Source organism: Dreissena polymorpha, chromosome 5 (assembly GCF_020536995.1).
Source record: "Dreissena polymorpha isolate Duluth1 chromosome 5, UMN_Dpol_1.0, whole genome shotgun sequence".
Classification (NCBI taxonomy): Eukaryota; Metazoa; Mollusca; class Bivalvia; order Myida; family Dreissenidae; genus Dreissena; species Dreissena polymorpha.
Window position 1 is genome coordinate 116,442,224 of NC_068359.1, and position 22,670 is coordinate 116,464,893.

At 36.2% G+C, this 22,670-nt stretch overlaps 1 protein-coding gene across 3 annotated transcripts in view; it reads left to right on the top strand.

The window, feature by feature from the left end:
• The window catches only part of LOC127832548 (serine/threonine-protein kinase ATR-like), a 272,751-nt gene that overhangs the window by 241,986 nt on the left and 8,095 nt on the right, over window positions 1-22,670 (top strand). For all 3 annotated transcript variants that reach the window (XM_052358060.1, XM_052358059.1, XM_052358062.1), the window contains exons 49-61: window positions 1,759-1,858; window positions 3,025-3,147; window positions 3,286-3,479; window positions 3,585-3,789; window positions 5,039-5,149; window positions 7,037-7,105; window positions 7,781-7,833; window positions 8,662-8,811; window positions 8,946-9,075; window positions 9,266-9,355; window positions 9,868-9,975; window positions 10,488-10,645; window positions 10,764-10,859. In XM_052358060.1, the coding sequence (XP_052214020.1) occupies window positions 1,759-1,858; window positions 3,025-3,147; window positions 3,286-3,479; window positions 3,585-3,789; window positions 5,039-5,149; window positions 7,037-7,105; window positions 7,781-7,833; window positions 8,662-8,811; window positions 8,946-9,075; window positions 9,266-9,355; window positions 9,868-9,975; window positions 10,488-10,645; window positions 10,764-10,859 (1,587 nt within the window). The remainder of the gene's footprint in view (window positions 1-1,758; window positions 1,859-3,024; window positions 3,148-3,285; window positions 3,480-3,584; window positions 3,790-5,038; window positions 5,150-7,036; window positions 7,106-7,780; window positions 7,834-8,661; window positions 8,812-8,945; window positions 9,076-9,265; window positions 9,356-9,867; window positions 9,976-10,487; window positions 10,646-10,763; window positions 10,860-22,670) is intronic.

Genomic DNA, 22,670 nt, shown 5'->3' on the forward strand with positions numbered 1-22,670 from the left:
TTTATTTATGATTAGATTTGATTGATACTTTGACAAAACTACTCTTACCTGACATACCACAATAGACTCAACCCAAACCATCCCCCGTACCCTCCCCCCCCCTCCCCCCCCCCCGAATCCCCCCCCTATTTTTTTTTTTTTTTAAAGATCATCTCACAAATGACCACCACACCCTCACACTATACCCCTCACCCCCCCCCCTCCCAATTTTTTTTTTTTTTGAAACTGTTAAAAAACACAAATATTTATTTTTATTATTTTATGTTTGAAATACCGTCCAACCATCGCACCCAAGAATCCCTACCAATCCCCCCCCCCCCCCCCCCCCCCCCCCCCCCCCCAGCTAATTTTTTTTTTTTTTTTTTTTTTTTTTTTTTTTTTTTTAAGATCATCTCACAAATTACCACCACACCCTCACACTATACCCCACCCCCCCCACCCCCAAATTTCATATTTTAAGTTTGAAATCCCGTCCATCCATCGCACCCAAGAATTATTTTTTTGTGCATTTTTTTTCGCATTTTTGGAAAATAATGTAATAAATGTCCACACCCCCACACTATACACCCCTCTTCACGCCACTCCTCCCTCCTTTGTGATTGAAAATGAGAGTCCCTTCACCTTTAAAAAGAAAATAGATGAGCGGTCTGCACCTGCAAGGCGGTGCTCTTGTTCCTTATATGGCTATAGTAAAACCTTGTTAACATTCTAGAGGCCTCATTTATTTTCCGATCTTCATGAAACTTCGTCAGAAGATTTGTTACAAAGATATCTTGGATGAGTTCCAAAATGGTTTCGGTTGTTTTAAAAACTTGGCCAACAGGGAGTGGGGAATTTTTCCTTATATGGCTATATATTGCTGTAGTAAAACCTTATTAATTAACACTCTAGAGGCCACATTTGTTGTCCGATCATCATGAAACTTGGTCAGACGATTTGTCCCAATGTTAACTTGGATGAGTTCGAAAATGGTTTCGATTGGTGGAAAAACATGGCCGCCAAGGGGGCGTGGCATTTTTTCATATATAGCTATAGTAAAACCTTGTTAACACTCTAGAAGCCATTATTATTGTCCGATCATCATGAAACATTGCCAGAAGATTTGTTCCAATGATATCTTGGACAACTTCGAAATTGGTTCCAGTTGCTTGAAAAATATGGCCACCAGGGGGCTGGACATTTTTCCTAATATGGCTACATGAATATTCATGAAACTTTGTCAGAATATTTGTTTAAATATTCATACACATCTTGGATGTGTATGCAAATGGTTCTGTTCTGTAGAAAAACATGGCTGCCAGGGTGTTCATTAGTCATGAAAGTTGGTAAGAACATTTTGTTCTTATGACATCTTGGGCTGCACAGAACAGGTCAGTTCCTTTGAATCTCAGGTGAGCAGCGACTTTGGGCCTTGTAGGCCCTCTTGTTTCGAAAAAGTACTTGGTATCTGTGCTATTGACTAACCCTCTACATAAAATGTTGAAATATTTACTGTGAAACATTTAATTTTTGTCTGCATGATTTTTTTTCAAAAAAGGACTATTTCCTGGACAAGAAGATCATGGATTTCTGATTTTGGCAAACAAAATTAGGAATTTTACATCTGTCATTTTCCATTAATTTGTAGTACTTGTTTGATTTGAATCATGGTGAAAGGGGGTCACTTGCTTGAGTTGAGCACGATTTATCGCATACGACTGACTAGTAACCTAGAACTCTGTCGTGCCTAGTTACCACTAAACAAGTGTTTTGTTTCAGGACTGGTCACCTACAATCCGCTGCCCGGTTTCTACTGCAGGCCAGTGAGTTTGGCTTGCCGGAATTCTGCCTGCACAAGGCCAAATGGCACTGGGAGAAGGTGGGTACCACTTTCACACATCAATATCACTGTCAGCTGAGAAACAGAATGTAATGTTGAAATCAGGCGGGCAGAGGTGCTTTGTGTTTTATTCCCCCTCAAACAAAGTTTGAGTTTGGGATGTTGGTTCATTGGTTGGTTAGTTACTTGGTTGGTCTGTTTACATTTTCTGGTGTTTCAAACTTTTTGTATTAAGGTGAGACATCTCGGGCTTCCTATTCAAATGGAGTTGTAGTGTGAGGTATTTTTCCCCTATACCATTCAACCTCACCAAACTCATTTTGGATTAAAGGGACTGTCAACCACGACGACGAAGAAAAGAAAAGTTGTAAAATACCGTATTTTTTAACAATTATTAGTTTATATTGATTAAAATATCACGACTGGTATATTATACATTTTCATAACTTTTTAAATATTGAACACGGCAACTTCATATTTGGCATGCATGTGTATCTCTTGGAGCTGCACATTTTGAGTGATGAAAGGTCAAGGTCATCCTTCAAGGTCAAAGGTAAAAAAAAAGCAGCGCATTAGGGGGCATTGTGTTTCTGACAAACACATCTCTTGTTTCAGATTAAATTTAACTTTACACAATATATTTTCAATAGGTTTATTAGTTTTTTATGCCCCCGGATCGAAAGATCGGGGGAATATTGTTTTTGGCCTGTCTGTCTGTCTGTCATTCATTGTGTGTGTCCCAAAACTTTAACCTTGGTTAGTTTAAGTTTTGCAATAACTTTTGCATTATTGAAGATAGCAACTTGATATTTGGCATGCATGTGTATCTCATGGAGCTGCACATTTTGAGTGGTGAAAGGTCAAGGTAATCTTCAAGGTCAAATATATGGCTTCAAAGCGGCGCAATAGGGGGCATTGTGTTTCTGACAAACACATCTCTTGTTTTTGCATAATTTTTACATTTATTGCATTGATATGGCAACTGATGGCAATTTCGATTATTGTCATCTGGAACTTGAAAATCACTGTCAATGATGGTTTAAATTATCAACTTATAACAAAAAAGATTGTGATTTGTCTACTTTACTTTTGTCCTTTATTTGTACCATATAATAATGAGTCCCACAATTTACTTAAACTTCATTCTATAGTTAATTGTTCATACTGTCATACCCATGACCAGTGCTTACTGTTACTATGTTCAGGATGAGCATGAGCAGGCTCTGTCCCTTCTAGAGCAGCAGATGACAGTCCATTTCCCCAACATAGCCCTCATCAAGGCTGACAACTCTGAGGCAGGCAAGGCAACACGAAGAGTCTATGCTAAGGTGAACTATCCCTACTACTCACGGTATCAACCTTGTTGCTGCAAATTTAAGTATACAAGTTATGTCTCCGTTTCGCGGGGTTGTATTAGTGTTAGGTTACAAGCACCAATTGTAAAAGTTGTTATTGTCTAAACCCAGGCCCTGTTGCTGTATGGCCGATACAGCGAGGAGACCTCTCGTATGGAGAGCAATGCAATTGTAAAACAGTACAAGGAGGTGATAGACATCGCCCCTGACTGGGAGCAGGGCTACTTCTATCTGGGCAAGTACTTCGACAAGATCATGACCTCCGTACTTGATGACAAAGATAGCATGGACAAGGTCAAACAAGGGTATGACTGAATTCTGTTACTTCTCAGTAAATGTGTTTCTAAAAAACAATTTAAACTTAAACCTCGCTTAATAAGACATGTTATATTGCATCATTTTGATTCCAGGGAGTTTTTACTACATGTAGTGAAGAACCTTGGCACCTCCCTGCGTTATGGCAACACATTCATCTATCAGTCATTACCACGGTTACTGAGTCTATGGCTTGATTTTGGGTCTGCAGTCGTTGAGCAGGAGAAGAGAGAGATGGCCAAGCCGTCCCCATCATCAACACTGCAAAAGAACAGGACTATACTGGCTAAACTCAACAATGTAAGCAACAACTGCCCGGGCTTTATGTTTTTCCAGCCAACACATGCATGATCCATTAAATATCTCAAAATATTTATTTTGTTTTATATATAAGATTCATTAACCCTTAAAAAGCTACCCCTTGAAGCTGTCTACATTTTTCTTAAAGGCTTTTCAGATGGTGGGTACATTTGGCAACTATATATCTCTTAATGACTCATCAGATGGTGGGTACATTTGGCAACTATATTTCTTATAATGACTCTTCAGATGGTGGGTACATTTGGCAACTATATTTCTCTTAATGACTCTTCAGATGGTGGGTACATTTGGCACCTATATTTCTCTTAATGACTTCAGATGGTGGGTACATTTGGTAACTATATTTCTCTTAATGACTCTTCAGATGGTGGGTACATTTGGCATCTATATTTATCTTAATGACTCTTCAGATGGTGGGTACATTTGGTAACTATATTTCTTATAATGACTCTTCAGATGGTGGGCACATTTGGCAACTATATTTCTTATAATGACTCTTCAGATGGTGGGTACATTTGGCAACTATATTTCTCTTATTGACTTCAGATGGTGGGTACATTTGGCAACTATATTTCTTTTAATGACTCTTCAGATGGTGGGTACATTTGGCAACTATATTTCTCTTAATGACTCTTCAGATGGTGGGTACATTTGGCAACTATATTTCTCTTAATGACTTCAGATGGTGGGTACATTTGGCAACTATATTTCTTATAATGACTCTTCAGATGGTGGGTACATTTGGCAACTATATTTCTCTTATTGACTTCAGATGGTGGATACATTTGGCACTTATATTTCTCTTAATGACTTCAGATGGTGGGTACATTTGGCAACTATATTTCTCTAAATGTCTCTTCAGATGGTGGATACATTTGGCAACTATATTTCTCTTAATGACTCTTCAGATGGTGGGTACATTTGGCAACTATATTTCTCTTAATGACTTCAGATGGTGGGTACATTTGGCAACTATATTTCTCTTAATGACTCTTCGGATGGTGGGTACATTTGGCAACTATATTTCTCGTAGAGACTCTTCAGGTGGTGAGTACATTTGGCAACTATATTTCTCTTAATGACTCTTCAGATGGTGGGTACATTTGGCAACTTTATTTCTCTTAATGACTCTTCAGATGGTGGGTACATTTGGCAACTATATTTCTCTTAATGATTCTTCAGATGGTGGGTACATTTGGCAACTATATTTCTCTTAATGATTCTTCAGATGGTGGGTACATTTGGCAAGACATTGGCTGCCTATCAGCTGTTCTTTACATTCTCCCAGCTGACCTCCCGTATCTGCCACGCCCACCAAGAGGTTTTTGAGGTACTCAAGGTATGTCGCCAAATCTCAGAAACATATGTGTCAAGCCCATAACTTTTACATGCATTATGTGATTTTTAAATGAATATGTACATACCATTATATCAAGACAAGTTGTGTGCAAAACCATGATAGTCAAGAGTCAAGTTACCAGCAGACACTCAGTGATTTTTTTTGCCAGAAATTACAGCCGATATTCGGCTGCTTCCCAATTGCAAAAAATGACGTTTTTTCCCAAAAATTTGATTAAAATTTCCCAAAAAAAGACAAAATTTTCCCAATGAAGCCAATAAGATTACAATGTAATTTAGCAATAATTTTGAACGAGTGCCGATCGAGTTGCCGAGTCGTCGCCGAACAACAACTGACTTACGTATTTTTCACGAATTTAGCCGAATACGATTTTACGTTGCTATCCACATCTCTCTCTATATTGCGGAGGATACCGACGATAGTTGATGTATCCCGATTGTAAACGCCTGTTTTTACACACACCCAAGATGGCGGCAAGCAGACGAGAAATTTACGATGAGCAGCGTAAATGATAAATAACATTCAAATTAACAACGGATATCATATCGTTATTACGGAATAATTTAATGCGTGTGTCAATTAACGCAAAATACAATGTTTAAGATAAAAACAACAAATATTTATTACAAATCTTCACAGTGAATGTGCATCACGGAAATCAGTGTTGGGAAATTGGAGTTAGTCTACCGTTACTCACAAAGTTAATGCATTTAAGATGAGTATCGTTCGAAAATGGAAAGAGACAAACATGATATGATTTATATGTTAGTGGATCTGTGTAAAATCAGATTCATATGCATATTCTGCTTTATTATGTTTGTCACGCTTTACAGTTCACTGAAATAGTATTGAAGTGCAAGATGTTGAAAGGTAAAGAAATGAAATTAATTATTTTAACTCTATTTAATACATCATTGACATAGCAAGACCACTAAAGCGTTTTTTTATAAATATTTGTTAATGTTTTCACCATATGATATTTAATTTAAAAGAATACTGAATTAAATTCTTACTGTTAAAGAGGTTATGATTAAATGGTATATTTAAGAATCTATATAGATTATTGCAAGTTCAATATGAATGTGGAAGGATATTAACTTAACATTGTCTTCATTAAAAGAACACATTTAATTAGCACTTTATAATCTAAAAATGCTGTCAAACATACTTTAATAATTTTAATTCTGTTTTTATAATCGTATTTATAATGTTTCCCAATTTCATGGTTTATCGCGCTATTTTTCCCAATTTCATGGTTTATAGCGCTAATTTTCCCAATCCAAAAGGCACAGGCTGTAAGAAAAAAAATCACAAAAAATCACTGACACTATGGAGTTTTTGCATACTCGTATGTTTATAGTAAAAGTACCTGTTTGTGTTTAGCCCATAATTTTGACATGCATTTTGTGATTTTTAAATTGACTGGCAAAAATTCTCACTAATCTAGATAACTTTTTTCGTGCAATAACCATGCAGCTCATTTAAAGGTCAAAGTAAGATTGGATATTTAGTTCCTGTATAATCCATATATGGTAAGAGGGGTACTAAATTTTCATGTGACTGTTTTGTTTTGTTATAATGGATTGGCCAGATTTTTCATTATTTCAAAATGACATGAATGCATCAACTATGGTGCTCTCTTTTAATTCAATGTCACAATTGTGATATAGGCTTTATGTAAAACAGTCATAAAGGACTTGTACAAACACGCTGTGTTACACTGTTCACATTATATTTGTCACACAACACTCTTTTCTGTATCTTGTGACATAAAGAGGGGGAATCCTTCAGAAACTTCCTATTGTAATTTGAATATGAACCTATACCAATCTGGCCCCTGTACACCTCGTTGTCTGGTGTTTTTAGACGATCATCGCCCGCCTGGTGGTGGCATTCCCTCATCAGGCTCTCTGGCTCCTTATGGCTGTTTCCAAGGTAACACTTTGGCGCAGGTCTCTCTGTGTTTGCTGGTTTTTACACTCCAGTAGATAACAAATATTAAGTTTAAAATTTCTTTAACATTATATTTTGGGGAAAAAATCTTGAAGATTAATGTTACTTTTAACTTTACAAAAATGTTCATAGCTTTTTTTGGTCTTAGCTTATTTTGTGTTACTTGTTGTCCCCTACCGGTTTCACCGGAGGGGACTTATGGTTTGCGCTCTGTCTGTCTGTCTGTCTGTCTGTCAGTCTGTCACACTTTTCTGGATCCTGCGATAACTTTAAAAGTTCTTAATATTTTTTCATGAAACTTGAAATATGGATAGATGGCAATATGGACATCATGCACGTCATTTCATTTAGTTCCTACGTCAAAAATCCTGGTTGCTATGGCAACAAATAGACTAGAAATACTGCTGAAAATGGTGGTTTTCTGGATCCTGCGATAACTTTAAAAGTTCTTAATATTTTTTCATGAAAATTGAAACATGGATAGATGGCAATATGGACATTATGCACGTCATTTCATTTTGTTCCTACGTCAAAAATTCTGGTTGCTATGGCAACAAATAAAAAAATCTGACAATGGTGGAGCCGGTAGGGGACTAGATTGCTTGGCAATAGTCTTGTTTATTATGCCAACATATTATTGTCTATGATCTGTTTAAGTCCTCCAACAGTAACAGAGCAAACAGAAGTCAGGAAATCTTTGCCACAGTACGGTATGCACTAAGAATATTAAGTTATAGTTAATTATCTTATGAAAGTTTCTTTCTCATTAGTCATTCTCATGGATATGTATGGCAGGGATTTAAAGCAACCAGTCCATTACGACTGCAATGTCTTTCTTGGCAGGGAGTTGTTGTCACCAGTCGATTCCAATTAGGCTAGGAGTAGAAGCGACTAAAATTCTTGTTAGTATGTCTATCTTGACATTGAGTAGAAGCCACCAGTCTATTCCTATAAGTATGCATATCTTAGCATTGAGTTTAGGTCATCAGTCAATACCTATAAGTATGAATATCTTTGCAGGAAATTGAAGCTACCTGTAAATTTCTATTAATATATCTTGGCATGGAGTTAGCCCCCAGTCAATTCCTATAAGTATGTCTATTTTCACATAAAATTGACACCATCTGAAAATTCCTATAAGTATATAAAATGGCTATCTTGACAGGGAGTTGAAGCCATCAGTAAAGTCCTATAGTATGCCTATCTTGGCACTTAAGTTTAAGTCGCTGGTCAATTCCTATAAGTATGTCTATTTTGGCATGGAATTGAAGCCATGTGAAAATTCCTATAAGAATGTCTATTTTGGAATGGAATTGAAGCCATGTGTAAATTCCTATAAAAAAATGTCTATTTGACAGGGAGTTGAAGCCATCTGTAAATTCCTTTAAGTATGTCTATTTTTGCAGGAAGTTGAAGCCATCTTCAAACTTTTATAAGTATGTCTATCTTGGCATGTTTTTAAAGTCAACATTCAATTCCTATATGTATGTCTATTTGAAGCCATGTGTAAATTCCTATAAGTATGTCTATTTTGGCAGGGAGTTGAAGCCAGAGCTGCAGAAGATGATACAGGACTACACGAAGCTCACAGAGCGCCTCCTGGAACTCTGTGAGAAGGACATCCCCTCTGGCAAACTCATCACTATCAGTCAGTACTTCAGGTCACTCAAACGACTCTTTGAGGACAGGTACAGTTGGCATTGTAACTTTACACATTCAAACTTCACTGCATCATCAAACCTTAAGTCAAGTGTTGTTTGTTCTCATGATATGCTAAACGAACAATTCCACTATTGAGATTGAGTGTTGCATGTGTTTGCAGTTCATTCAGTGAGATCCTGGTGCCCCTCCAGTGCCTGATGACAGTGAATCTGCCTCTCTGCTCAGACACCAGCATGGAGCATGATCCCTTTCCAGCCAACCTTGTCTACATCAGAGGCTTTGATGACAATGTATTGACCATTTGTACCCTTTCCTTGCTCATGATAACCTAAATTAAAGTCAGTTGTTTAAGGACTTAATGCAATGTCAACAATTTACAAATGTTATGCAGCAAATATATTTGCAGTGAATGTCTAATTTACTATTAAGTGTTAAGAAGGTGTATGTGTTGAAGTTTGAAAAAAAAAGTTCTATATTCAGGTGGAGATCCTTTCATCTCTCCAGAAGCCCAAGAAAATCACACTGAAGGGAAGTGATGGGGGGAACTATGTAATGATGTGCAAACCAAAGGTACTTGCGAGGTTATGATCATCTATGTACATGGCGGGTTTTCTCAGTTGGTAGTGCTGGACTTCAAATCCAGTGTTTGTTTGATGGTCATAAAATTATTTCTACGCCCATTTTTCCCCTGCCTCTGATTGAAGTAGGTCAGGAAAAGTGGGAGTAAATTATCAGTTACTTTAATTTTGATTACACTGTTTTTGTTGTTATATGTATAAAGATAATGTAGTTATAAGATATGAGATGAGCCATGATCTGGAAAACCAGGCTTAATGCATGTGCATAAAGTCCCAGATAAGACTGTGAAGTTGGCGCAGGCTAATAAGAAGCGACTTTTTTGCATAGTTTTTCGTTTAGAGGTTCCGGATTTTCGTTAAGATTAGGCTTTCTTTCCATTAAAAGTTCCATAGTAGAGGATAGGGTTGTATTTAAGAAGATAAAATTATTTGCAATCAATTTAAATGAGATAATTGTGTTAATTATCAGCTGTATGTATTTGTACACATATGTATTTCTGACAGGATGACTTGAGGAAGGACTGCCGGCTGATGGAGTTCAATGGCATTGTTAACAAGTTCTTACGCAAGGACCCTGAGTCAAGAAAGAGATACCTCTACATCAGGACATACGTAAGACTTCCACAAACATAATTAAATATTCATATCAGAAGTTAGACACTCAACATTTCTACTAAAATGTATTTCTTTGATGAAATTTAAAGAGACTGCTGTTGTATTTCTTCTGTTGTTGGTATTTTTCGACCATCCTGCAGTGTTTCCATTGTGCTATCATTGACAAAACAAATCATGTAATGCCATTTAGCAAAGCTGTAAAGGGAAATCTTAAGTTGTGCTAAGGGAATATTTTCAGATCAAATTGTATGTGTGAAATCCATGGTTTTCTGCTTACTTAATGATTAAATATTAACAATTTTAGCAAAATAGCCTTGTTTTAGACAATTAAATCTAAAGCGGCCAAACACAACACAGCCAGAGACATGTGGAATGTAACAAATTCAAGGAATTTCCTTAAGGAGCTTTATGTGTACGTTTGCTTTATGGATGCTGGTCTTCAGAGCCTAACTAAACATTAAATGTGTATTTTGAAGCCAGCCTAGTTATTCTTTGCCTGTGTCCTTCAGACTGTGGTGCCCCTAAATGAGGAGTGTGGACTGCTGGAGTGGGTGCCCAACACACGGGGCCTGCGACACATCCTCGACACCCTCTACAAGGAGCGAGGCAACCGCATGACCCACACAGAAATACGTGCAGCCATGCCAACACTGCAGGCCTCCAAGGAGTATGTGCCTTACTCTCTACTGCAGTGTTTCTTGTATTCATCTGTATATTATCAGAAATGTTCAGTTGTTTTTGCTATTCTACATTTCATGAAGCTATTTTTGTTTGTATTATTTAAGGGAAAAGTTAAAGGCATTCAAAACCAAGCTGTTACCACGACATCCACCTGTTTTTGGGGAATGGTTCCTAAGGACCTTCACTGACCCAACCTCATGGTAAGTCAGCATGCCAGTGTTTTCAGTAGATATACAGTTAGATGGTCCTATCCATTCCAGGAGGCTAGATTAGATTATTGTTTACCAGGTCTCCAAACAAGTTGAATATCCTAGTTACTAGATTGGGGTATGGGCGTAGAGCCCATGGGCACATTAGCGTCAAACAGGTGGTTTCCAGCTAGTTTGAATTGACCTGTCTCAATTGGGATGTTACGTAAGCAAGCTTGCATGGAAACCTAGATTTGGATGGTATTTGGAGTGTGTTTAAGATCAAAAGATCACTGACATTTCGTCTGAAGGTAGTCTATTGGTAGAATTTGGGGCCTGTCAGATCATGGTCTTGGTCACTGGCACTAAAAAACCCAAACCTCAACATTCTTGATGAAGCTTTTATTTAGCAAGCTTGCAAGAAGATCTAGCTTGGGATTGTTATTGAGGCCTTGTTGATTCAAGGGCAAGGTTAAAAAATGTTTCCACTAAATAACTTGGGTTTTGATGGAGATATTGCACTTTGATTTTGTGCGTAGGTAGCTAACACATAGACCTATCTTGTGATTGCATTAGGGACCAGTGGAGTCAAATCAAGGTTTCTGTTACTTAAAATAGAAAAACAGCTAACAGGTGGTATTTGGTCTATAACTTAAGTTTGCATTGACCAATCTTGCTGAACTTAGGGTATATCAAGCTTGCATTGAGACAGAGCTTGCTATTGTATTTGGGGTGTGTAGGGTAAAGGTAAAGGTCAATGTATCTCACAGTAAATCAAAGTACTGAAAGTACTGGTGTGACGATGCTTTTGAAAAGGATGGATATATAGAGGATATTTGTTGGATTCGGTGGAATATCGATTTTCCCAGAAAAACAGCGAAAAATATCGATATTTTCACTGTTATTTTTCACTGTTTAAAACAGTGAAATACCAGTTTATTTCACTGATATTTCTGTATAAATCACCGTAAAGCATAAAATAAATAAGCATCCATTTAAGTTAATCTACATCACCGCAATTGTGTAATTTTTATTGCTTGTCATTTATCCGCAGGTCAATAGTTAATGGTTGTGGTGCAATAGTTTTCGTTCTTGGACACTGCACTCCCCTTCAATGAGATTTTTTTACCTAAAAGTCTCATATTTGAACTTACAATTCTTTTGGGAGTAATGGTCCAGACAACCAATGGATAAAACAGCAACAATATGCTAACCCATAATTTTTCAAGGAACATAATTGAGAATTCCTGTGCTATCCCCCAATCACAGTATGTTGGGGTATAATAATAGTCAAATTTTGTTTTTCTTCACAAAAGATTGTCGTAGATTATAAGTTGAGGAATATATCATTCAAGACTACAACTTTTAAAAAGCCATTTTTTTCATTTATTTTTATTGATAAACAAGGTTTTGTAACAATCTATACTATACATAGATAGCTTTAACAGCACAATGTGGCTCACCTTAAACTGATTGTTTCCTAGTGATGTTAACTAATTTTTCATGAAGATCTAGAAAAAAATATGGCATTGTGAGTATGAACAAACTATTTGCGACTATCCGATCTAGTTGAGCCTTGTTACCGAGTTCCTACTTTTATTTATTTGAACATTCTGATCAACTGCCATGAAGATCAGGTAAAAAATGTAAGCGTTAACATAGATTTTAATGATTTTAGTTATTGATCAAATGCATGGAAGCACATGACCCACTTTGGAACGTGACCTGTTAATCACTGAGACTAGACCTTGTGACCGAAATTTTGAATATGCTACTTTCAAGCTTGACTTTGAAATCATTTAAAATAATGTTCTAACCAATTTACAAGTGGATCAGAGAGAGAATGTGACCACTAAAGTATTAACAGACCTTTTCTTATATTTGACCTAGTGCCCTAATTTTTGACAGAATATGAAACCCAAAATGACATAGAGGTGATAACCATTTCATAAGAATCTGGCAAAGAGGTGACACCCAAATTTAAACATTGTAAAATGATATCTTATGTGTTCACAATAAACTTTGGATAAAATACAACAGACAAAGAGTGATAACAAAAGCTCACCTTGTCAGATCATAGCAAGTGAGCAAAATAACCAAAACTATGACATCATATAATTGCTAAGTAACTTCCAATAACAATAAAATGTTACTTTTGAAACAAATACAATACCTTCCCTTTCTTACTACAGGCTGTTCTAAAACAAGATAGCCCTGAATCGCTCACCCAAAACTCCTTCTATAGTGTCAAAAACTTGTGTATGATTTGACTAAGTTGTAACCTAGCTTTAGCCTGCACATGACCAACTTGCAATCAGCTTTTGATTTGATTAAGATGGACATTGTAAGCAATTTTCATGAAAATCAGGAAGATAATGTGACCTGTAGAAAGGTAAAGGAAGTTTTCTATAATTTGACCTAATGACCTAGTTTTTGACAAACTACCAACTTTCAAACTGAAACTTTATTTCATCGAGATAACATTCTGTCCAATTTTCATGAAGATCTGGATGAAAATGTGACCTCTGGAATGTTCACTAACCTTTTCTGTGATTTGGTCTATTGACCTAGTTTGGACCACATATGACCTACTTTCAAACTTGACCTAGAATTGACCGAGATGAACATTTACCAACATAAGACAAACAAGGGCTGTTCGCAAAACATGCATGCCCCCCCATATGGGCTGTCAGTTGTAGTGGTGGCCATTGTGTAAATACATTTTTTGTCACTGTGACCTTGACCTTTGACCTAGTGACCTGAAAATCAATAGGGATCATCTGCCAGTCATGATCAATTTACCTATGAAGTTTCATGATCCTAGGCCTAACTATTCTTGAGTTATCATCAGGAAACCTTTTTACTGTTATGAGTAACTGTGACCTTGACCTTTGACCAAGTGACCTGAAAATCAATAAGGGTTATATACCAGTCATGATCAATGTACCTATGAAGTTGCATGATCCTAGGCGTAAACATTTTTGAGTTATCATCCGGATACCATTTTACTGTTTTGAGTCACCTTGACCTTTGACCTAGTGACCTAAAACTCAATAGGGGTAATCTGCCAGTCATGATCAATGTACCTATGAAGTTTCATGATCCTAGACGTAAGCATTCTTGAGTTATCATCAGGAAATCATTAAACTGTTTCGAGTCACTGTGACCTTGACCTTTGACCTAATGACCTGAACATCAATAGGGGTCATATGCCAGTCATGATCAATGTACCTATGTAGTTTCATGATCCTAGGCCTAAGCATTCTAGTCACTGTGACCTTACCCTTTTACCTAGTGACCTGAAAATCAATAGGGTTCATCTGCCAGTCATGATCAATGTACCTATGAAGTTTCATGATCCTAGGCCTAAGCGTTCTTGAGTTATCATCCGGAAACCATCTGGTGGACGGACCGACTGACGGACTGACTGACATGTGCTAAACAATATACCCCGAACAAGCCACATAAGAAATGCAGCATAACACATTCTAAAAGTAAAAGACATCTGTGCAGTGATATCTTTTCTTCAAATGGTAAGATGAACAAACAAGAGGGCCTGAAAGGCCCAAAGTTGTTCACCTGAGATAACAAGATATTATTGGGACAAATATTGTGACCAAAATTCATGAAGATCGGAAAATTAATGTAGCCTATTGAGTGTTAACAAGGTTTTACTATAGCAAACTAAGGAAAAATGCCCCACCCCCAGGCAGCCATGTTTTTAACTAGAGCTGTAACGATTCACCCATCATTCGATTCGATTTCGATACCAAATGGTCTGATTCGATTATTTTCAATTTGATTCAAATTAAACTATTTGCTGCTTATTTTGCAAACTATTTCATGTTTGGTTTGTCCAGAGCATGAATTAATATGTTTGGTATTTGTTATTTACTTATTATGTTGTACATTTAAAGTGTTTAATTTTTTAAATACAATTTAAAACGCAACATTGTTTTATGAGTAACACATTTACTGAACACAACATCCTGTTGATTTATTCTTAAATAACATAAAATGCACATGCGTTTAACAGAAAACAACAACAAACAAAAATGTAAGTATATAAACAACATCCAGTTGACTTCTTAACAGAATGCACACAGTTTAGTAAACAAACCATATGGGTAACTTACGTCAACAAAACACGTTTTGCAAGTTGCCTTTGCATCAGAAACTTCGAAAACCCAAAATGTTCGAAACACTTTTAATTTTAATTTTGACGGTGCGTCTTTCGGCATGGTTGAAGAAGCCATTTTACCGGCTGATGTAATGCTCAGCATGTTATTCATTCATTGGATCCATATTGGCTATTGACCAATCACAATACGTATTACAAATGACAAGAACGTTAAGACGACGGTTTTGGAAAGTAAGGTTTAAAATGCGGATCAATCGGGATTGCAGTGAATCGAATCGAAATTGGCCGTATTGGTATCAAAATCGAATCGGCGGCGTTGAACCGGTTTTTTAATGTCATAAATACTGACCTGTTATCGTATGCTATATACTTTCCAAGGGGAAATAACTCATCCGGAATTTTAACTGGGAATCCGCCACCTCAATACCGTAATACAGGCCAGGTTAAACATAGTGCAATGCAACCTAGCCAAAAATCGGTAACCAACCCTCAATATTCTTTCCGGATCAACCAGGTGTATACGTGTCTTTTACGGCTCTGAATTAAAATATTGTTTTTCACTTGGTTGATTGGGGTTTTGAATAGATAAATTGTGCAAACTATGGAACGTCAACACTATGTTTTTCGTTCCTTTACCTTCTTAAGCGGTTTTGACTTGTGTAACATGTTGGGATGCTTAATGAGCTCCCTATGAACCTTTTTCATCAGGCTTATTAACAGTTTCAATATAATTTTAAGACGATTTTCCTTCTTATTATGGCTTTTACCATACGGAGAAGTGAAATTCATGCTTTTTCTGTTGAATACGACCAATTCCAGTTGGATCTATTGTCGTTTTCACTTTGTTGTGTCAGCCAGGATTCCTTGCTTAATATCAAGTCCTCTATATGGCTTCTACCTTCAAGTTTCCAAGTTTTCTTAAACTGGTAGTCATGAAGATGAGGATAAACTTTTTGGGCAATCAGGGCTTTGAAGTTCTATCTCAGCAGTGTTAGTCAGAAGTCCATTCGAGGTTCTCAAAGACACTCTTCATTTCCCCAAAAAAGGGGGGGGAAGATGTGTCTGCGGCTTCTATTTCTCGGGGTTAGACCTCGACTAAGGAAAGTTAATCTTATCCTATCTAAGGATTCATTCCTTTTTAGGATCTGACCGCATGAATTAAGAGCTCTGTCTGTTTTGTGGGCATATATTAATCACACCCCACTTTTTGACGTGCTCTAAGCTGTTTACTGGAGGAATCCGACCACCTTGTCATCTTTTTATCTTCGTTTTCTGAAGTGCCAACAATACAATTTGTATACGTTTGGGCTTGTTGTGGTTTCACTAACGGTAGTGTCTTCTTTACGACATAGACATATTACTCTGTCCGAGAAGTCATAATTAATACCGTTTTAAAGAAGATTACTTGATATCATTAGCTGATAACCCTGTTTATGGGTTCTACTGTGTTGGGAAAATATATACGAACCTTCCCACCGCAGCTGCAAAATCAGCATACGATAACAGGTCAGTATTTATGACATTAAAACAAATTTTTTTAAATAAAATTCATTTTAATTATTAAATTCTTACCTGTTATCGGTAAGTCCCACCTCCCACCCCGCTATTCGATTAATATTTTTGTATATATATTGAAAGAATATTGAGGGTTGGTTGCCGATTTTTGGCTAGGTTGCATTGCACTATGTTTAACCTGGCCTGTATTACGGTATTGAGGTGGCGGATTCCCAATTAAAATTCCGGATGAGTTATTTCCCCTTGGAAAGTATATAGCATACGATAACAGGTAAGTATTTAATAATTAAAATGAATTTTATTTAAAAAAATTTGTTTCAATATATCGAACCGAATCGTTACAGCTCTATTTTCAACCAATTGTAACCATTTTCTAACTGATTCAAAATTCATTGAGACTTATATTCTGGCCAAATTTTATGAAGATTGGAAAATAAACGTGGCATCCACAGAGTAAACAAGGAAAATGTTGACCGCTCACGACGGCCATAAAGCGATCACAAAAACTCACCATGAGCTTGTTGTGCGATTACACTCAACATGTTCAAAGTTTTCTCACAGGCTTTGCCATTGACCTTAATAGTATGGATGGCTTTGTTATTATTTATTGCTATCATGTACCTGCAATATTGTGTGTATGTTTACAATACACAAAGCATATGATATAAATAGACTAATTGAGCTTATAATAATCTGATTACTATAGCCAGGTCAATTTAGGACTTAAAAAACATTTTTTTTGTCCTGATTTCATGAAGACTTGAGATATTTATGCACATAGAGTTTCATGATATGGGATGATCCGCAAATAAAAAGTAGTTTTGATCTGTTTTGTGCAGGCTCTTTTTCCATGACTGTCAAAGTGAAATTTCCATGTGAAAAGGATGTCAATTTTTTTCTGAAGTACTTCATTCAACCATTGTGTATATGAACTGTTCTGCATATAATTTGCCATTTTTATAGGAGATGACCAGGGTGACAGAGAAAAGGGATATGCATTTGAGATCTGGTCAGGACTCCATATAAAAGTGGTTATATTTTAAAATGTCTAGTTACCACATGACCACGGACTCTAGATCTCCGTGACATGACTAAGGTTCTAAATGAATCTAGTATGAACATTTGAACTATATCTTTTTAACACTAAAAAATAATATTTGATGTACACATTTAATCTACCAATGTGTACAGATACTACTTAACATATATTTGACTGTATTGAATGTAGGAACTAGTTAAAATATCCATTAGAAAAACAGATCAGGATATGAAATATTCATTGCCTGAAGCACTGACCCTGGAGCTATGTTTAAATATCTTTAAACACACTGATTAAAGAAGTAAAACAATACATTGATACAACAGAGGTAAAATCATCCCCTCTTAACAATATGATACATAATTATGTATCAAATTCTTTATCTGGATCTGGATAGGTACACAGCAGGATGTTTAGGTGTGCGCGCTGCGGGAGAGATATAGGAGTTACTTATATTTTGGATTTAATTTAATTCACTGAAATTCATCACTGAAGTTACAGTATGATCTCATTTGATATAGATGTACATGATTGTATCAAGCCAAATATATTAAATTATTATCAGTATTAATTCACTGTCATGATTTCAGTATCATTTAAATGATTTCAGTAAAGTCTATCATTCATATGCATCAATTTTGTAAATATCAATATGAGTATACGACATGAAAACATTTTTGAAACAAGGGCTGTTTGTAAAACATGCATGCCCCCCTTATGGGCTGTCAGTTGTAGTGGCAGCCATTGTGTGAATACGTTTTTTGGCACTGTGACCTTGACCTTTGACCTGAAAAGAAATAGGGGTCACCTGCGAGTCATGATCAATGTACCTATAAAGTTTCATGATCCTAGGCGTAAGCTTTCTTGTGTTATCATCCGGAAATCATTTTACTGTGTCTAGTCACCGTGACCTTTGACCTAGTGACCTGAAAGTCAATAGGGGTCATCTGCAAGTCATGATCAATGTACCTATGAAGTTTCATGATCCTAGGCGTAAGCGTTCTTGAGTTATCATCCGGAAACCATTTTTCAAAGTTGAGTCACTGTGACCTTGACCTTTGACCTAGTGACCTGAAAATCAATAGGGGTCATATGCGAGTCATGATCATTGTACCTTTGAAGTTTCATGATCCTAGGCATAAGCGTTCTTGAGTTATCATCCGGAAACCATTTTACTATTTCGGGTCACCGTGACCTTGACCTTTGACCTAGTGACCTCAAAATCAATAGGGGTCATCTGCCAGTCATGATCAATGTACCTATGAAGTTTCATGATCCTAGGCATAAGCGTTCTTGAGTTATCATCTGGAAACCATTTTACAATTTCGGGTCACCTTGACCTTTGACCTAGTGACCTCAAAATCAATAGGGGTCATCAGCGAGTCATGATCAATGTACCTATGAAGTTTCATGATCCTAGGCCTAAGCATTCTTGAGTTATCATCCGGAAACCATCTGGTAGACGGACATATGGACCGACATGTGCAAAACAATATACCCCCTCTTCTTCGAAGGGGGCATAATAATACAGTAGCATGAACCAACAAGGGAGGCAACTCGTTATGTCACAATTTGGCAGTGTATAAAAAGTGGTACTTAATTATCACGCTTAACATGAGTCTAAATTACGTTTAAAAGCTATTTTCTGATTGGATGAAACAGTCCGAAATCATGCAATGAATAAAGTCGAGATATTTATCTTGCGGAACATGCAATGCCATGCCGCATGCAAGCTTTTTAGAAAGTAAATATCGTAAATCAAAAAGTTTACTATGTTTTTTTTCGCGGTCATAGACAGTGTTCCTGGCTGAAAACGATGCAATATTACTTTTAAATCATTCATGTATTAGTTTTTAGCAAGAAATAGGTAGAATATTTGTGTAAAACATAAGAATTTTTATTTAAACTTGTGTCTGCTTCAATTTAACAAGTGGTTACGGAAATTACGGATTGTACATATGTATCGACAGACATATGCAAAACGAAAAAATAGCTTGCATATTTCAAGTTTATCAGCCTTGAAATCACCTTTTAACCAAATGAGAATCGAAATTATTAAAATATAAACCAGTAATGTTCATTAACACCAAAATCTTTGGGCACAACCATCATATTTTTGGAAACCGCGACGTATTGTTTTTTTGGAAACCGACGATCGGTAATTTCCGTAACCATATGAAAATTTCATCACTGACAAGTTTTGTTTCTAATGTTTTTCTCAAATATTCTGCCACAAAATTATTGTATACCATTACACAAATCAAATGAATAACAAGTAATAATTTCATGATTTGGGGAGGGACACTGTCTATAAATGCTTATAAATACGCATTAAGGCTAAACTTAAGTGCATAAAATATTGAAAAATAAATCATAATTCAAGTGTAGTCAAGTGTTCGTTCCATCCGATACTTTCATTCATCCACATTGCTCAGTCACTCAATTATATTGGAAATTATTACGAATATCTGATAAAACTTGCATTATTTATTTTTATCTTTAAACTTCCATTTCATAAATGTTTTTTTTGATAAACGTCGTCAATTGTATATAGATTTCTCTATAGTTTGAAAAACATTTAGGCAAATATTACTCATGTAAGATAAAATGCAAATAATTAATAAAATATTCCCTTTCAATCAGTTTGTTGGTTTATCGGTCAATAACAATATCACTTTGAACATTGAATTATTTAATAGTTATAATAAACATTAAAATCATTTTTCATCAATTACATGTTTTAAAAAAATATTTTTTCATGCTACTCGTGGTACCAGTTTTTTGTCAGAAAATTAATTACTTTTTTTTTAATGCGTTACCCCTTGTTGCCAAAAAATTCATAAAAAATATAATTTTCAAAGAAATCCTTTAAAACAAAAAGAAAATGCCTTCTTAAACCTTAAATATTATTTCTGCAAGCATTTTACATCAATTATTTATGTTTGAAAAAATCATTGGTTCATGCTAAATACAGTTTGATATACTGTAAATAATGTAAATACACATCCAAGTAGTGAGTCCATCAAACTATTGCAACCGAAACACCTGGTGTGCCAAGGCACCAGCAGAAGTCAAATGCCTTCTGACTTAGCGCATTTTACTATTTATAACATCTACATCAGTTACAGATACATGTTTACATTTGTGTATGTGTTTGAAAAAATGTATAATCTTAAATGACATCTTCTGACCATGCATGTCCTAGATTTCAAAATCCAGGCCCTGGTCTGACACATTGGTAACATTAACGTTAAACTGTTACCAGGCTTCTGAATTTAATTAGCCAGGTCACAGGAAAAGGGCAGTCTATTCAGTATCCAATTAAACTATTTGTCATTGTCAGAAAACCGCTCTTAAGCAAACAGCTTACAAGCAACTGCAGGCTGATCTGGATCTAAACTGGCCACAATCGCCTTAATGTCTCTTTTACTGTGATACAGTTCATTTAACTTTAAAGGGATCTTTTCACGTTTTGGTAAATTGACAAAATTGAAAAAAGTTGTATCAGATTCGCAAATTTTTGTTTTAGTTATGTTATTTGTGAGGAAACAGTATTACTGAACATTTACCATGGTCTAATATAGCCATTATATGCATCTTTTAACGATTTAAACATTATAAAGAGTTCCAACGCGAAACGATTGAATAATTTGGAGAGTTCTGTTGTTGTCGTTTAATTTTGTGAAACTACGAAGATTGCTTATATTCGGTATAAAACACGTCAACCATTTATACTTGGTAGAATAGTCGAGCAGGCTAATGCGTTTTTACTCCAGAACTAACGGGGTCACTGGTTCGAGCTCTGCTGAGGGCTACTTTTTTTTTTTTAGAATTTTATTCTGGATTTTTTACTGGAGCTTTTAGTTTAAACCTATTTATTTTAGCTCGATTGCATCGAAAGCCTTAGGCTTATATAAACGCTGTCGAGTCCGTTTCCTGGGCCTAGAACCAGTACTTTGTGTCTTTGGGGGAGATCTAAAGAACGCTCCCACGGTGGGGATCGAACTCGTGACCTCCCGGTCGCTAGGCGGACACCATATCCATTACACCACAGCGACCTTGAGCTTTTAAGATCCAATGTTTACATTTATCAATATAAAGCATTTAATGACTTACTTCAGAACATGCCGATATCTTTGAAAAGGCCCCTTTAACATGATATCTACTCCTATAAATATGAGGTCGATATACATGGACTAAACGGTATATTACGTCTAATTGTTTTGACTATCATGATATCAACTACTTGAATAGAAAGAAGAAAGAATTCATACAAACCAGTAATTTGAGTAAAGAGTTTGTAATCAATGTTGTATTTCAGGACAGCTTGGTGATATGCAAATCCCATATAACATGTTGATATCGGGTATCATAGCCATTCAATAAGTCGCAAAATGCTCGAACAAAATTTATAAAGCAAAATGTGACTTAAATTGATAACTAAAAATACCAGTATCATCAGTATGCCAGTTTGCCTTGTCAAGCTGTCGAGATCCAGAAAGTGCTTCATTCACATCGAATATATCCTTCGAATTCCATTTATTGTTGCATTACTAAATAGCGAAACAAGCCGATTTAAGCTGTAAGAAAGTTTTGACAAGAGTGTTATCAAGTCTCTCATGGGCGAAGCCATTGTTGTAGAAAGTGATTCATTCACATCGAATATATCCTTCGAATTCCATCCATTGTTGTCATTAGCGGAGATTTAGTGAATAAATAATTCATATATCATAAATGACAGCTTCTAAATAGCGAAACAAGCCAATTTATGCTGTAAGAAAGTTTTAACACGAGACTCTCATAGGGGCGGCCATTGTTGAATGTTGAAACACGAACGACAACTCTGCTAGGAGAATGTTATCAATGAAAATCAACGAGGTCGAGGTATTTCGATTAGAAAAACTGAGTTATCTCAATCGGACTGGCTCGGTCTTTTACATAGGTCGCCATTGTGAAGAATTTTTTGATGGTATCATACCTTAGACGATGCTGAAACAGCATCGTCAACAATTGGCTAACTCTTCATTTTTTGGGTTCGGATTGTACTGAAATTCAGTGCTTTGGTATCTTACACACAGACCTAGGGGCCAATATGGGGCCAGTAGGGTTAGGTTTAATATTATTGTAA